Source organism: Mesocricetus auratus, unplaced genomic scaffold (genome assembly GCF_017639785.1).
Source record: "Mesocricetus auratus isolate SY011 unplaced genomic scaffold, BCM_Maur_2.0 Super-Scaffold_100009, whole genome shotgun sequence".
Taxonomy (NCBI): Eukaryota; Metazoa; Chordata; class Mammalia; order Rodentia; family Cricetidae; genus Mesocricetus; species Mesocricetus auratus.
In genome coordinates this window covers 72,015,960-72,032,012 of record NW_024429193.1, presented here as the reverse complement: position 1 = coordinate 72,032,012, position 16,053 = coordinate 72,015,960, and the positions used below count along the sequence as shown (strand labels likewise).

Genomic DNA, 16,053 nt, shown 5'->3' with positions numbered 1-16,053 from the left:
TCATGAATTTAACTGAGCGGGTAAAGAGTTAATGCTGCAACAAGAATGTCTGTCTTTTGCAAATGTGGAAGGCTAGGAGTGTGACCCATCATGAGTGTGACCAGTGATGCTGAGGAGACCTATGCGCGTGCACATAGGTCCATTCTTGCATCTGTTAATGATTGAGAAACCCCAGGCTCCCAAAAACAATGGGTACGTCCTCTAAAACCATGTGGTCCTCTAAAGCACATTGGCTGAACTGGAAGATGAGTGTGAAGAAATGAATGATAGAAGTCATGTCGATCTTCAGGAGCATGTATGAATGTATTCCCGCTTTCAAGAGCCTTCTCAGCCAAAACTCACAGGGGCCATGTTCTCCAGGGAGGAATACTAATCCAACACTACTGTGAGGAGTGTGATAAGAATTCTCTAGCTCCCAGGAAGCTAGGCACAGAACAAGGGCATGCGACATCAGATAATTTGTAAGTTCCTTAATGTCTCAATTAAATCTGTGGAAAATCAAAACCAAGGAGAAGAGTTATGAGAATAAATTTAAGGTAAACCCATCATGTTTGAGTGTGAAAGAGGCAAGTAAGACAGCACAGAGGGGCGGGAGGAGCTTGAGTGTGCTGGGATCAGCTCTAGGGGTGGATTCAGAGGTGCAGTCCTCCCTGGCCGTCTACGCTTGTGCTCAGGCTGTGAGCTAGCACTGGGGTCAGCAGCTCCCTGCAATGATATCAGCAGCGGTTTCTATAGAGGCCTGGGGCCCAGATTCCTAACTCATGAAGGTTTCTTCCTGAGGCACCAAGAAAGCAGTTTATGATTTCTGGTTTTTAAATTGTCTATCTATCTTTCTGTCTGTCTATTTATTTATGTATTTATTTTCACCAGTCAATGGGTACTGGGTATTGCAAGCCCCATAAAAGTTCTAAGTTAATTTGAGGCATCCAAGATTCATTATACCAGGTGGTGGGGTATGCTGCCAGAACAGAAGGTAAGTATTTCTGGGGTAGTGAAGAGCAGAGGGGTACACACTCTCATTTTATGATTCTGAGCTCAGGTTCTGAACCGTCAGCACCAAGTGAGAAGGGTACAATTTCTGACTTTTGATCCCTTATATTTTTCTCTGCCAAAAATCTCCATGAGAAAAAGCCCTAAAGTGGAAACAGGGAACATGTTTTCATATGAGCCAAAATAATTGGTTATACATGCTATTAAAGACTGAGAATGGATTTTAGAATTTATTTTGTTGAATTTGTCTGCTGATATAGCCAAAATTATTGAGACGACCACATGGCTTTAGAGGATATAGTTGTTGTCTTTGGGACCTAGAGGTTGGTCAGTTATTAAAAGCTGTCAGTGTGGACCAGACTAAATGGATTTAGACATGAATTCCTTGCAGCAGGGAAATTTGTGGATTGTCTGGTTCCATTCAGCTAGTGAAAAGCGTAACTTAAAAATATGTTAACTGGCTACAGAGGATAAATGATTTTGCCAGAAAGTGTGAGACAGATAAAGAGAAAATAAATGTAAAATATGAAAACAAAGAAGGAAAGAAATTTCATCTGTGAAATGGACAGTCAGGTAGCCCATTGTCAGGAGTCTGTCCTATGAATTTTATTTTTATTTTTTTTTATTTTCCAGTTTAAATTTAGATAAGAAACGAGGTTGCTTCACAAGTTAGTTCCAGGTCCCTCTCCCATTCCCTCCCCTCCTCCCGTGCCCTCCCCCCAACCCCCCCCCATTATCCCCTCATTCCCCCAGGGAGGGTGAGGCCCTCCATGGGGGTGTCCATAGTCTGTCATTTCATATAGGGCAGGGCCTAGACCCTTCCCCAAGAGTTCAGGGTGAGAGTGCATCTCTCATTGTTCTATGGGAGTCCAAAGTCCGTGTGTATACTTGGGATGGGTACTGATCTGCTGCCCAAGACTCAATAGATTCCCTAGGCCTCCTCACTGACACCCAGATTCAGGGGGGTCTTGATCAGTCCCATGCTGGATTCCCAGGCTGATGCCTGGGATTCAAGAGTTAACCTTTGTCTGGTCAGCTGTTTCTGGGGGTTAAACCAGCCCAGTCTTAATCCCTTTGATCATCAGTCCTCCCTCTCTGTTACTGGCTTTCTTGAGTTCAGCTCAGTACTTAACCAAGGGAGTCGGCCTCTTCTTCGATCAGCCACTAAATGAAGTTTCTCTTTCCCAGACTCTCTGGCCATAGGATTGTAGGCTGGCACTCTCCAGATCTATGTCTAAAATCCATATATGAGAGAGTACATGCCATGTTTCTCTTTTTGTGACTGGGTTACCTCACTCAGGATGGTTTCTTCTAATGTCATCCATTTGCCTGGGAATCTCATGATTCCATTATTTTTTTCTGCTGAATAGTACTCCATTGTGTAGATGTACCATATTTTCTCTATCAACTCTTCGGGTGAGGGACATCTAGGTTGCTTCCAAGTTCTGGCTATTACAAATAAAGCTGCTATGAACATAGTGGAACAGACATCTTTGTTGTATGAATGGGCATCTTTTGGATATATGCCTAAGAGTGGAGTTGCTGGGTCTTGTGGTAGATTTATTCCCATTTTTCTGAGGAATCTCCATACTGATTTCCAAAGTGGCTGAACTAGTTGGCACTCCCACCAGCAATGGAGGAGTGTTCCCCTTTCACCACATCCTCTCCAGCATAAATTGTCATTGGTGTTTTTGATTTTAGCCATTCTGACAGGAGTGAGATGGTATCTCAGAGTTGTTTTGATTTGCATTTCCCTGATGGCTAAGGATGTTGAGCACTTTCTCAAGTGCCTCTCAGCCATTTTAGACTCCTCTATTGAAAACTCTCTATTTAGTTCTGCAGCCCACTTTTTAATTGGGTCCTTTGGTGTTTTGGAGACTTGCTTCTTGAGTTCTTTGTAAATTTTGGAGATCAACCCTCTGTCAGATGTGGGATCAATGAATATTTTTTCCCATTCTGTGGGCTGCCTTTTTGTCTTGCTGACTGTGTCCTTTGCCTTACAGAAGCTTCTCAGTTTCAGTAGGTCCCATTTATTAATTGTTGATCTCACTGTCTGTGCTACTGGTGTTATGTTCAGGAAGCTGTCTTCTGTACCAATTCGTTCAAGGGTACCACCCACTTTCTCTTCTAAGAGGTTCAGTGTGGCTGGATTTATGTTGAGGTCTTTGATCCATTTGGACTTAAGTTTTGTGCATGGCGATAAACATGGATCGATCCGCATTCTTCTACATGCCAGTCTCCAATTATGCCAGCACCATTTGTTGAAGATGCTTTCTTTATTCCATTGTATATTTTTAGCTTCTTTGTCAAAGATCAGATGTTCGTACATGTGTGGGTTAATACCCGGATTTTCAATTCGATTCCATTGGTCTACCTGTCTATTTTTGTGCCAATACCAAGCTGTTTTCAGGACTATGAATTTTAAATAGGATATTTCCCAACATTTTAGATGCCAGATGGACTCTTGTGATACACTCTAAAGTGTGCTACCCAAACACCCCCCAATGTCACATTCCAGTTATCTGCTCAAGACAGTGTGTTGTTAGGGGTAGGCTGGTGGAGAACTAGTCCTTGAACTTGTTTGGGGGATGGAGTATCACTTGAGGAGTGTGACAATCAAGGAATCAATGAATACTTATACTGATAAAAGGTGTCTCTTTTATTGTAAGTACTGTTAGTTGTTTACTGTTGCTATTAACTGGGTCAAAAAAATCAAAGAAATTGCATTGATCATGCAGGTTAAGGAAAATGATGTTTTATGTGACCTATTATGTATCTCATTACACACAGCCTCTTTCTTTATCTGTAGTTTCTCCTTCTCTGGCTTTACTTATTGTGGTCAACTGGTCTGAAAATGTTAATGGAACATTCTAGAAATAAACATAAAATTTGAATAGCTATTCTTAGTATTGAAATGGGATCTTGATGGTTCTCTTCCTACCTAGGATGGTGATACATCATCTCTCTAACCAGTGTATATTTTCTTTACTTGGTTACTGGTTATTGTTAATTCCTCATTATATTACATGCTCGTTGTCTTAGACACAGAGAACTTAACATTTGGCACCATGTGTTTTAGACACACTGTAGGTCTTTGGTCTTCATCCTTTTGGTGAGGAGTGTAATATAGTTAGCTAAAATGTTTTCATAGCTCTAGTTGGGCTGGCTATGAGACTGCTATCAAAAATGTCATGTGTGGGATAAGAACAAAACAGCACACTCTCCCCTAGGCAGCTACAGCATGTGTCAATGCACCCGCTTTAATGAGTGAGGGGTGCCTGGCATTTCATCCCTGTGTGCATGCTGGGCAAGAGAGGCATGGCTAGTACCTAGCTGGCATGGCTATGCAGGTCTCTGGCTGGAACATCCCTTCTAGATAGAAACTTGACCTGGGAGATGCATCTCTCAGTTCTATGGTGAATTCTGTCTTGGCTTTGGTTTTCTAGAAACCACATCCCTTACTGTCCTGCTTTTTCTCTGTGCTCATGCTGCTGCTCTCAAAGTGGGGAAACAACAGATGTCTTGTAGGTTTTTATAGCCACATGAATGTTTATAAATCCTTGAGATTAGAGCAGGTCACTCAGGTATGGTGAAAGGATCTGAGAGCATGGGAGACCTCAGCCTTTTAATTGGAGTGGTCCAAGAAAGTGAGAAGGAGAGTTATCCAAAGGAAGAGGAGAAACACTGAAGACCGGTCAGGCAGGAAGCTGGGGAGGAGAGAGCTAAGCCATGGCCCTGTTTTCTGAGCAGTGTTGGGGATGAACGGTATTGCCAGCTTGTCTGTGGCCTGGCTGACCTTCCTTCTGTCTTACAGGTGAAAGCCACCGATGCAGACGCGGGGATCTATGGCTTAGTCGAGTATTCTCTTTATGACGGATTCCAAAGCTATGAAGCACCGCCAGCATTCCAGATTGACCCGCGGGATGGGCGCATCTGTGTCTCCCAAGACATAGACAAGGAAAGGGATCTGAGCACCTTTGACCTTCTGGTGAAAGCAAAGGATGGGGTAAGATTTTGCTATTAAAACACCGAACACTCTCAAATGTGGGCTGCAGTGAACAGTGGAAGCACAGCAATGGCATGACAACTAACCATGTTCCACACAGCCACTTCCCCCCTCTAACGCCAAGTGCTGTATCAGCAGCAGCAAATATTTCTAACAGACAAGAACTTCAAAGACAACAGAATTACTATACGTTATCGGTCAATCTTTGATGGTTTCCAATAAGCACACTGTGTTCAAGGTTCCGGGTTATCTAATTGTATCTTTTAATAATTGGTGTATTTGGATCCACATCCAAGTGAGACCACAGATTAATTTGATTTATGTAATCCTTGAGTTCCCACATCACCCTTATCCTTCCTATGGCCTTTTAAAAATCAGGTCACTTGTCCTGTGTGTTTCCCGCATGCTGAGTGCGGTTGATTGCATTCTTAGGGTTGGTTTAATTTGCTCTTTTATCTTCACTGTTCCCTATGCACTGGGGCCTGAGTGCTTTCGGGTTTCTTTAGGGCTGTGCATTTTCTATCAGCAGAGTGGTCTTTCCTTAATTCTATTATTCCTTTTGCATTTACTGTATGGGCTGCTTTAACACTAATGCTCTTATGTCAACTGTTTATTACCCTGAGTAATAATTCATACAGGAAAGGCAAGATAGTCTCTCTCTCTTTCTCTAGTGTTTTGTATGGTCAGTTCATACTCTAACTGATACTAAAGGTGGCTATCTTTCCCCTATTTTGAATATAAGCTCCTTGATCTTATATATTTAGCAGATTCAATACACCGATGACCTTATGATTTTTAAAAGCACTTTATTATTTTATTTTATGTGCATGGATGTACTGCCTGCATGCGTGTCTGTGCACCTTGTGCATTTCTGGGGCCTGTGGAGGCCAGAAGAGGGCACAGGTATTGGACTGACCTAGAACTGGAGCTGCAGATGGTTCTGGGCAGCCGTGTGGGTGCTGTGGAGGTAAATACGGGTTAACTGTATTTGCCTCCAAAAATGTAACATTTTTCCAGCTTTATGAGGCATGTGCCACATTGACAGCGTTTACAGACACCCTGCTGGGTAAAGCACATCAGAGTTCCCTTCTGTGTGACCCTAATGTGTGCCCCGTGATTATCGCCCCATCCCTCATATCCCTCTCAAACTTCTGTAAACATCCTACCCTTATGCTATGAAATAATCTTTGTATTTCCCTTGTAACTTAGATCACATGGCACTTCTCTTCCTGTGCCACATTTATTGTACTCAACACAATTATATTTAGTACCATCCGCAATGCCTCAAATAACAGCTCATGTGTCCTGGCTCTGGCTGCCTCAGAGTCATCTTCATTATCGCTTATCTTGAACTGGTGAGCACGTGTGTAGACTGTGCTCACGGTTCCACTCTTTGTGATTGTCATACAGGCCCTCTCCAGGGGTGGACTTCAGGATGCTGTCTCCCAGCAGTTTTGCTTGCGGCCCGTCGCCTCTGGCCACCCTCTGCTCTAACCTAGCCTCTGTTTTCTCTTCTTAGATGCAGGTGGTTTTAGCTGTCCCATAATTCACTGTTCATTCACAGAAGGATGGGGTAGTACAGAAATTTCCTTCTAGGTCCTTTCTCTCTCTCTCCTTGGAAGAGTTGTAGCCCATGGCTACCAGAACACCAGATGACATCATGAGAATTAAGTGGTAATCTCAGTCTTTACGTAGTTGCTGCTTTCTTTCTCAGAGGAAAAACTGCATCTGGAAACATGGTGTCCTGTGTTACTGCATAATCTTTATGAAGTCCTGTGATAAGCTCAGTGTTTCAATTGTGTGAATGTTACCTCTTTAACAAACACTCAGTGCAGTATTAGCTAGCAGCATATATTGCTCAGAATCATTTCGCTAAAAAGGCTGGCACAGATGAAGCTTATGACCAAATAGGTAGCCCCTAAAAATAATCTAGACAGCATTCGCAGGATAATTAAAACAGGTAAAGTATTTTAGGTTTAAGCAGTGGGATTTCTGGCCATAATGTGTTTATTTAAAACAATAAACAGAGCCTTGGCACAGGCCCTTTAGTTATTTAGAGTCATTTTGGCAATTCGTGGGTTTTTTTTCTCAGATTCTTTCTCTTTCTAGTAAATGACCTGCATGTCCTTGGTAGAAAATTGCTGAAAATCCATTTGCAGGGGGTTCCTGAGAGGTTTTTATCTATTGATAGAATAATTTTTCTTACAAAGCACCCCAGATGTTCTCTGCTTCTTCCCTCCTGCTCTATTTATCTTTGTGATGACTGTCAATATACATTTTCTAGTCCAGTCACTTCTCCTTCTCTACTGACACCACATCTGAAACATCCTATTTTTGCTGTTGCAGTGATTGCTATTTATCTCTCACACGGAGGATGCTATGAAATTATATAATGGAACCAATTAATTGGATTGGCAGTCAAGTTATTATCTACAGTTAAGCTCTACAATTTAATTATACCATCCCTCTGTCTAAGCTTTGTATTTCTTTTTCTGATACATTGTCACAAACAAAGCCCTCATTTTTTGGTATGCATTAATCCTTCTCTCCTCATTTTTGTTACATCCGGAATCCCATAAATGAAACATGTGCCTGCAAAACAAAAAAGATTTCTACTTCATCTTCTCACTCAAGGTTTAAGGAAGAATTTTGACAGGCACTCTAGAGAGTAAATTGGCTTAGCACCTCACCATTCTGTGTCTTCACGATAAGAGCTGGCTATTGGAGTTGGGATCCATGGTCTGTGTGCAAATAAGCTTCCTGAATAAAGGAGTGTATCCATTTATTTTCTAATGTTATCCCTTTGCATAAAAGTATTCAATTATTTGTCATTTTAAATTGTGTGTGTGTGTTTTCTTGTGAGTGCAGGAGACTTAAGAGACCACTGACCCATCTCTCTAGCCTGTATTATATTCAACTTTTTATTCTATTCTTTTGTTTCACTAATTACTAATTGACTTATCTGAGGATGGTGCAGTTACCCGGTGTTCCAGTTAAGGTGTTTGAGCCAAATCTAAAATTTCCCTCCAGCCATTCATTCAAGGATTAAATCTGACATGTCTTGGCACCAGTCTCTTCTCTGAGAGCATCAACTTCCCCATCATCATTACCCCTTCTCACCTCACATGATCAACTCAAACTTTTTACTTGGATCAATATCTCAGTCACAATTTCACTCTTCAAACTCATTTACTGTCACCCAGCGAATTCTACATAAACTCCACTTGACTTGTGGTTGTTCCTTTATCTTCTCTTTATGATGGAAAATAGCTTGTAGTCCTGGAGATTCTTCCTATTTACTAAGGCCAAGAACTGCAGTAATTGCAGTCCTAAGGTAGTAAGATGGCTACCTTTCTGTCTTAGTTACTTTTCTATTGCCATGAAAAAAAAATGACCATGGCAGTTTACAAAAGAAAGTGTTTAATTTGGGTTCATGGTTTCAGAGGTTAGAGTTCATGATCACTATGACAGAGAACATGGAAACAGGCAGACAGGCATAGTGCTGTGTCAGAAGCTGAGAACTCACATCTACACTCATAAGCACCAGGACCATAGTTCTAACTGGGAATGGTGGGAGTCTCTTGAAACCTCAAAGCCCAACTTCAGTGACATACCTCTACCAACAAGGCCACACCTTCTAAGCCATCCCAAACAGTTGGACATCAACTGAAGACCAAATATTCAGACATATTAACCCATGGGGGCCCATTCAAATCACTGTAACTTCTAATTCATTTCTACTCCCTTTTCCATTGAAAACCAATTCAGTCTTGGGCCTCCTGTTTCAAGAATGTGTTAATGCCGCTGGGAGAGAATAAGGCATCGCCACGTTTATTTGAGCCAAATTTGAAGCAAGCTTTAATTAAGTACTGATCAGAATGATGAACTCTGGCCAGGTCCATTCCAGGGTTCCCAGAAAATGACAAATCACGTTTGGCAGAGGCTTATAAAGGCAAACCCATAGGACTATGTATTTCCCTCCAGATTCAATCAAGGGCAAGAATATATCCTGACATTCTTTCTACCTGTGGACCTCCTGCCTACATGTGGTCTAGCGTATCCAGTGATATTGGGTCAATCAAATTTGTCTAGGGGAGCAAAGCCATGTGACTTGTCATCTTACTTAAACAATAGTCTCTGGTATTTTGGGAAGTATCTGTCCTTGGGCAAGAGGCTTACAGATGTTTTATTGATCTCTTAGGCACAGTAATTAAAACTTCCAGCATATTTTTGGCCTCACAAATGCAGTGCAGATACCCCTGCTTGTCACTGTCCTGTTTCCAACTCCCAGTCACTTAAGACTTCTGTACCTGGCTTATCCCATAGTCTTCATGCCCATCTCTTTGGTAGTCAGCTTTCCTTTACCACAAGAAAATATCAAAGCTGTTTAGCTTTTATAGAGAGAGGTTTTCTTCTGGCTCATGGTTTGAAGGTTCAAGTCTGTTAGAGGAGCCCATTCTTTGGACTTCTGGAAAGGTAAAACCTCGAGGCGGAAGCACATGGTGGGACATTACCTCATACTAAGGAGAACAAAGAGCAATAAGCCCCCATCCTGCAATCCCCTTCAAGAATAAATCCCAAGTCTCCTAAGGACCTCCAGCAAGTCCACAGTCTGAAGACTCACAGCATCTCCAAACAGCACCACCTGGGGACTAAGCCTTAAACACAAGGTCACATGAGGGACTTTCAACACCCTAATTCTAACAGCCAACATTCCTTACCAGGGTCTTCAGGTTTCAGTGCAACCATCCAACCCCAGCCTCCTCACACTTTGACTTTCTCATTGGCAAGGACCACCACTTCCCCTGAACTCTTGATTCCAAGCTCACTACTTCCTGATAAGCATTTTCATCACTTAGCTTAGTGCTTCCCATGCAGACAGGAATTCCTCTTTGGTAAGATCACTGGAGTATTATATATCATTAAAGTCACTCCCATGCAAATTCCCTTCCTGGGAAACTCTGGTTAAAATCCCAGCTCTGTCTGAGCTCTGCTTTTTCTGCTCTAAAAAAAAGAACACTTGCATTTAAGAGGAAACTTCCTCTTCTTCCTCCTACCTGTCTCTTCCTCACCTGGTTATCAGCTTGGGCTCTCCACCAGCTTCCCTGTGAGTAAATCACACTGTTAGCATCAGAGGTAAATCCCTCCGAGCCTCAGGGGTCCATGCCCCCCAGCCTGCTCTAGATTATCACTCCATAGTGACCTTTTCTTCTTCTCGTATAGTAGAATTTCTCAAATTCTTTTGGGTGACTTACATAGCAAACAAGACATAATGGCAACCTCTACCTTCAAAACCAAACTCCTTTTAATTTCATATGCCTTTTTTGGAAAACCATTTACTTTTCTTCTATGCCATAGCAAATAGATTTGAAATAGCTGCTTCTACTTCTCATTTTTTAACTTTCTTCGTCCCCCCCATTTCTCAGAGATCTGATTTTATTATAGTTGTGCCACATCCTGGGTTCTCTGTCTATTCATTTCTATTTTACTCAGCCTCTCGGTTAATCTGAAAATACTCTTTGAATGCTGTCTTGCTTGGCTTTCATGATACACAGCTTACCAATCTTTCCTTAGCAAGATGGGCACTCATTTCCTTTCATCTTTGTGCATGAAATGAAGACTCTGGTTCTGCCGTAGCGCCCTGAGATGCAAAGCACAGCTCACTAGAGCTGAGAGTTATGGAGGACAGATAGAGATTAATATCCCACTGTTTAGTTGCGGAGGACAGATATTAATATTCCACTACTTAGGAGTCCCAGGATGCACCAGCAAAGAGAATAGAAAATAGAAAATTGCCAATGTAGAAATAATAGAAGAAAAATTTCCATATGTGCTGATTGCCTCAAGCAGCCTTCTGGGCTTCCTATAGTAGATGCTTTCAAGCTTTGTGCTTTCTAAAAAGACATGTACTTTCCCCAGCATAATGTGAAGGGATTGACATTCAGGTAGATTGCTCATGTGTTTCTGACCTTAATTGTAAAGATGAAATGGCCAAAATTAATCAAAATGATTCATGGCTTATTTACGGGAGTCTGAGATAAAATACCAATGCATGGATTGAGGGAATGAGTTAAGCGCATGCTGCTGTGTAAGCAATCATCCCTCAACTTTTAAGCTCAATACAGTTTGTAATTGCCAGGAATCTACAGGCACTCTCATGAACGGTTCTGCCTCAGAGTCTCTTCCGATTGGCATTAGGAAATGTTTCCATGAGCCAGACGACACACTGTTACAGAGCCCTGAGACGTGAAGTACCTGTGCTTAGATTCATTTTCCTGCTGCTGTGCCTTGCAGGATGCTGGTTTCCCAATATGCTCCTCCCAAAGAGAGTTCTGTGATTCAGAAAAAGTGAGTACGAGCCCATAGGTTAGCATGGCTGCAGCCATCTAGGTGTAACTTCATCCCAACCCAGAAAAAGTCATGTCAGACTGATGCACGACTCTGTCTTCAGAAGTGTTGGATATGTTTATAGTCTCGAGGAAAGCTGAGGCACACTCTGGTTTGCCATGGCCTACTGTGTTAAATTTAGCATATAACGTCCTTCCTCCTGGCACAGGATGTAGGAATCCTCCTACTCAGCTGCCCCTCAAAGCACACCTTTGTCCATGAGTTACTGATGATTTCACTTTGGAACATATCAGAAAGAGGCTCTTGAAGCAAAAAACTGACTGGGTGAATCTGCCATTTTCACAATTTTTTTTGTCTGCTTTTTGAGACATGTTTTCTCCGTGTAGCCCTGGCTGTCCTGGAACTCATTCTGTAGACCAGGCTGGCCTTGAACTCAGAGGTCCTCCTGCCTCTGCTTCCCGAGTGCTGGGATTAAAAGTAAGCACCACTTTACATTTTCACATTTTTAAAAAAAAAATCAAAGAGCCTTTTACTTAATTTTAAAGCTTCACTTCTTCTTTGCTGACCTACCTGTCTCTTTGTGAAACCTGATTTGATTGCCACTTCAGTAATGTCATTAGTGCCCCACCTGGGGATTTAGGTAAAAAGCATCAGAGCTTTGGATTTTATTCTTCTAACTCACATTTTTTGTGGTATTTTCAGTACAAATATGTTTTTATATAATCATCAATTATTGAAATAATAAGAAAAATATGTTTTGCCATTAGATTCTAAAATTTTCCCCCCAGCTCCCCACCCCATCCCCACATCCTCCTTGGGGGAATCTCCAAAGTCTGTCATTTCATCCAGGGCAGGACCTAGGCCCTTCCCCACGTGTCCAGGCTGAGAGAGCATCCCTCTATTTGGAATGGACTCCCAAAGATCATTCATACACCATGGTAAACACTGAGCTACTACCCAAGGCCCCAGTGATTTCTGTGGCCTCCTCACTGAGACTACATTCACGGAGTCTGGATCAGTCCCCTGTTGGCCTCTCAGCCATCAGTTTGGGATTCAAGAGCTCCCCCTTATCCGGTCAGCTGTCTTTGTGGGTTTTACCATCATGGTCTTGACCCCTTTGCTAATCACTCCTCCATCTCTGTCACTAGGTTCCAGGAGTTCAGTTCAGTGTTTAGCTGTGGGTATCTGTCTCTGCTGCCATCAGTCCCTGAATGAAGGTTCTAGGATGGCATATAGGGTAGTCATCAACCTTATCATCAAGGAGGGGCTATATGTTAATTGTAAAATAAATATATTAAAATATTAGCAAATAAAGACATGCACCAAGACTTCCCATACCACATTTAAATTATTATTATTATTATTATTATTATTACTATCATGATATGGTGCTTCAGGGATGCAGCTGCCCAAGCTACCCTGCTCCTCTAAGTGATTCTAAGTGATTCTAGTAAATCTTCTGGTTCACTAAACTAGATGGAATCCTTTTTTTTTGATGGAATCCTTTCTTTGACCCATTGTTGCTCTCCAGTCTGGGATGAGTAGACATAGAATAGACATTATCTCTCCAGGAAAGTTGTGTAGCAGACCTTATAGCTACATTTATGAATTCTTATAAATACTTCCACCCGTACTATGCAGTTCCTTTCAGTGATAGGCCTGTGAAATCAGATGCCAGCCCCCGCCTTACACACTTTCCAGAAGAGGTAGGCTAGTCAAGGTTCAGGCTGACTCTTCTCTCTCTGCAGATTCTGGTCTTGCAAATGGGTGGATAGAGCTTCATGCCAGCACTTGGGGCTCTCAACTGCTGCACTGTGTGATGGGGAAGGCACTATAGTATATGCCTCCTGGGCCATGTTCCTTAAAAACAGCAGCATGTCTTCCTTTTCTTACCTACCATGGAGCCTGTGATAGGCATTGGGGACAAGCAAGTCTCCGTGAAAGAGGGGCTTTATACCACAGCAGGATTTTGAAAGAAGTTATTAAGAGCTCAGAGGACAAGTGAAGCTTTGTTCCAGGTTAGACCTGCTGTTTACAGTACCTTGAACTGGTCCCTGGACCTCTCTGTGCCTTAGTTTCTCATTGCAGTGGGAGAAAGGCCATAGAAATCTTAAAGAGCGAGGTTGTAACAACCTGGAGAGCAATCTATGTAAAACACACCCAAAGCATTATTATAGGAGGAAATTTCCTACTTCATGACTTCACCAGATGCTCACTGAGTTTATGCACAAGAGACACTGAAAGCTCATCCTTAGCCTCAGAAGATACTTGTTCTGTGGCAGAACGTTCAAGCCCTCTGCTGTCCAGCTAACATTTGACTTTTTTAACATTAACATTGTTTTTTCTTTTTACAGTATTTCCTTATTAGACTCTTCACCAAATTAAGATGTTTGTCATGGAGGGTTTGCTGGTGGTGTGGTATTTCCTTCTTGTTGTCGTCTCTCTTTTCATTATTTTGCATTCTCCGTCCTTATTTCTACCTAAGAAGCTGCTTAAGCTTGAGGAGAAATATACTAGGAAAGGACACAGGGAAAACAAACACGAGAAGACAGGCATTGCTGTCCCAGCAGGCTCTCTGCCAGATGCCAAGTGTAGTTCCTATATGCCGCCAGTCATTCTGCAGTCCCCTCTGCCCACCTCTCTTTGAACTCCTGCAGGTTAGCTGGTTTTCTGTATCAGCACGCACAGGTGGGTGAATGCATGTTGTTTTCACCATGGTCCTAACCAGCTATTGTTTCTTCAGTTCTAAATGTAACTGGTAGGACTCTGGCACTTCATTCAACTCAGAACGTGAGAAATCGCATTATATCTAACCATGGATTTCTCAATACTCCAATCCCCAAAGGAAGGTATACATGGGACAACAGTGAGACCTGTACTGTTTCTGGATTCACGATTAGCTTATCAGTCATTTTGTCTTTCTCAGCCTGTCCCCTCCGCATGTGTTCCCAGTTTTCTTTCCAAGCCTTATTAGCTGTCCTTCCTTTTCCACTCTTCTGGATATCTTCCTCCATAGCAGAGAAAGGCAGCAAAAAGAAGAGAAGGAGTCTGGGAGGAGGGCATAAGTGAGGAAAACGCCCCCTCCCCTGCGCTGTTGTGACTTACCAAGGACTTTTGTCAGAACTGAAAGTCTCAAAATGGAAAATGGTGTTTGGAAGCAGGAACAGATGTTTTCCTTCAGAACAGGGAAAACCAAGGAGATCATTTCCTTTGACTTTATTTGTTCCCTCCTCTTTGGTTTTAGATGGAGCCAACATGAACCAAACAGTCTGGGATGCACTTCCCAGATTATATAATGTATTTCTTTAAATTTTTTTTAAATTTTAAATAGCTTGTTTTACATGTCAATCCCAGTTCCCTCTCCCTCCCCTCCTCCCGCACCCCCCCATCGTCCCCCCCAGCCTCCCACCCTATGGCCAATTCCTTCCACATAGGGGATATCTAGAGTCTGTCATTTCACTCAGGGTAGGGTCCAGGCACTCCCCTAAGAGTCCAGGCTGAGAGCATCCCTCTTTGTGCTATGGGAACACGGTGACTGTTTGTATTCCAGGGATAGACACTGATCCACTGCTTAGGGCCCCATAGGTTGCCCAGGCCTTCTCACTGATACTCACATTCGGGGGTCCAGATCAGTCCCATGCTGGCCTCCCCGCTGTCGGTCTGGGGTCCAAGAGCTCTCCCCTGTTCAGATCAGCTGTCTCTGCTGGTTTTGCCAGCCCATTCTTTGCCAATTTGCTCATCACTCCTCTCTCTCTGTCACTGGGTTCCTTGGGTTCAGTTCAGTGCTTAATTGTGGGTGTTTGCCTCTGCTTCCATTAATCACTGGATGAAGGCTCCCAGATGGTTATAGACATCAAGTTCATTATCAGGAATGGGCATTCGAGGTGGTCTCTCCACTAATGCTTAGCTTGCCAATTGGTGTCATCCCTTTAGATCACTAGAGGTCACTCTGGTGCCTGATCTGTCTTCTAACATATGATTCGCTTTTCCCCCTATTCTACCCCCTCCACTCAACCTTCCTGTTCCCCCATGACCTACTCTCTCTTCCTCTTCTCCCCCTCTCTTCTTCCCAGATCCCACTCCCCACCCAGCCCTCGCCGTGTTCCCCATCCATTCAGAGGATCTTGTCTCAATCCTCTTCTCTTGGGTACCACGCATATCTCTCTTAGGTTCTTTCCTGTTTCCCAGACTCTCTGTCAGTGGAAGTGCAGACTGGCACTATCCTAATCCATGTCTAAAATCCATATATGAGTGAGTACATACCATGTTTTGTCTTTTTGCGACTGGGTTACCTCACTCAGGATGGTTTCTTCCAGTGCTATCCATTTACCTGCGAATTTCAAGATTCCATTGTCTTTTTCTGCTGAGTAATACTCCATTGTGTAAAGGTACCAAATGTATTTCGAACGTATTTACCACCCGACTCCTCCCAGATCCACCCCATCTCTCTCCTCTCTATCCACACAACATTGTGTTCTCTTAAAAAAAAAGCAAAACAAAACCCCAAACCATTAGGAACAGTCCATATACCCTTGGGTATGTAGCCTTCCACTGGAATGTGGTCAACTTACCAGGATCTGTACTTTTCAGAAAGCTGACTCTCCCTCTCCCAGAAGCTATAGATTACTAATAGCTAGAGCTGGGACTTCACACCCACTTCCCCTCTCCATGCTGGACTCTTATCTGGCTTAAGTTTACACAGGTTTTTT

At 42.8% G+C, this 16,053-nt stretch overlaps 1 protein-coding gene across 1 annotated transcript in view; it reads left to right on the top strand.

Moving 5' to 3' along the window:
• Nucleotides 1-16,053, top strand: part of Dchs2 (dachsous cadherin-related 2) — a 223,668-nt gene that overhangs the window by 99,509 nt on the left and 108,106 nt on the right. The window contains exon 2 of the mRNA XM_040752593.1: nt 4,805-4,996. Within this exon, the coding sequence (XP_040608527.1) occupies nt 4,805-4,996 (192 nt within the window). The remainder of the gene's footprint in view (nt 1-4,804; nt 4,997-16,053) is intronic.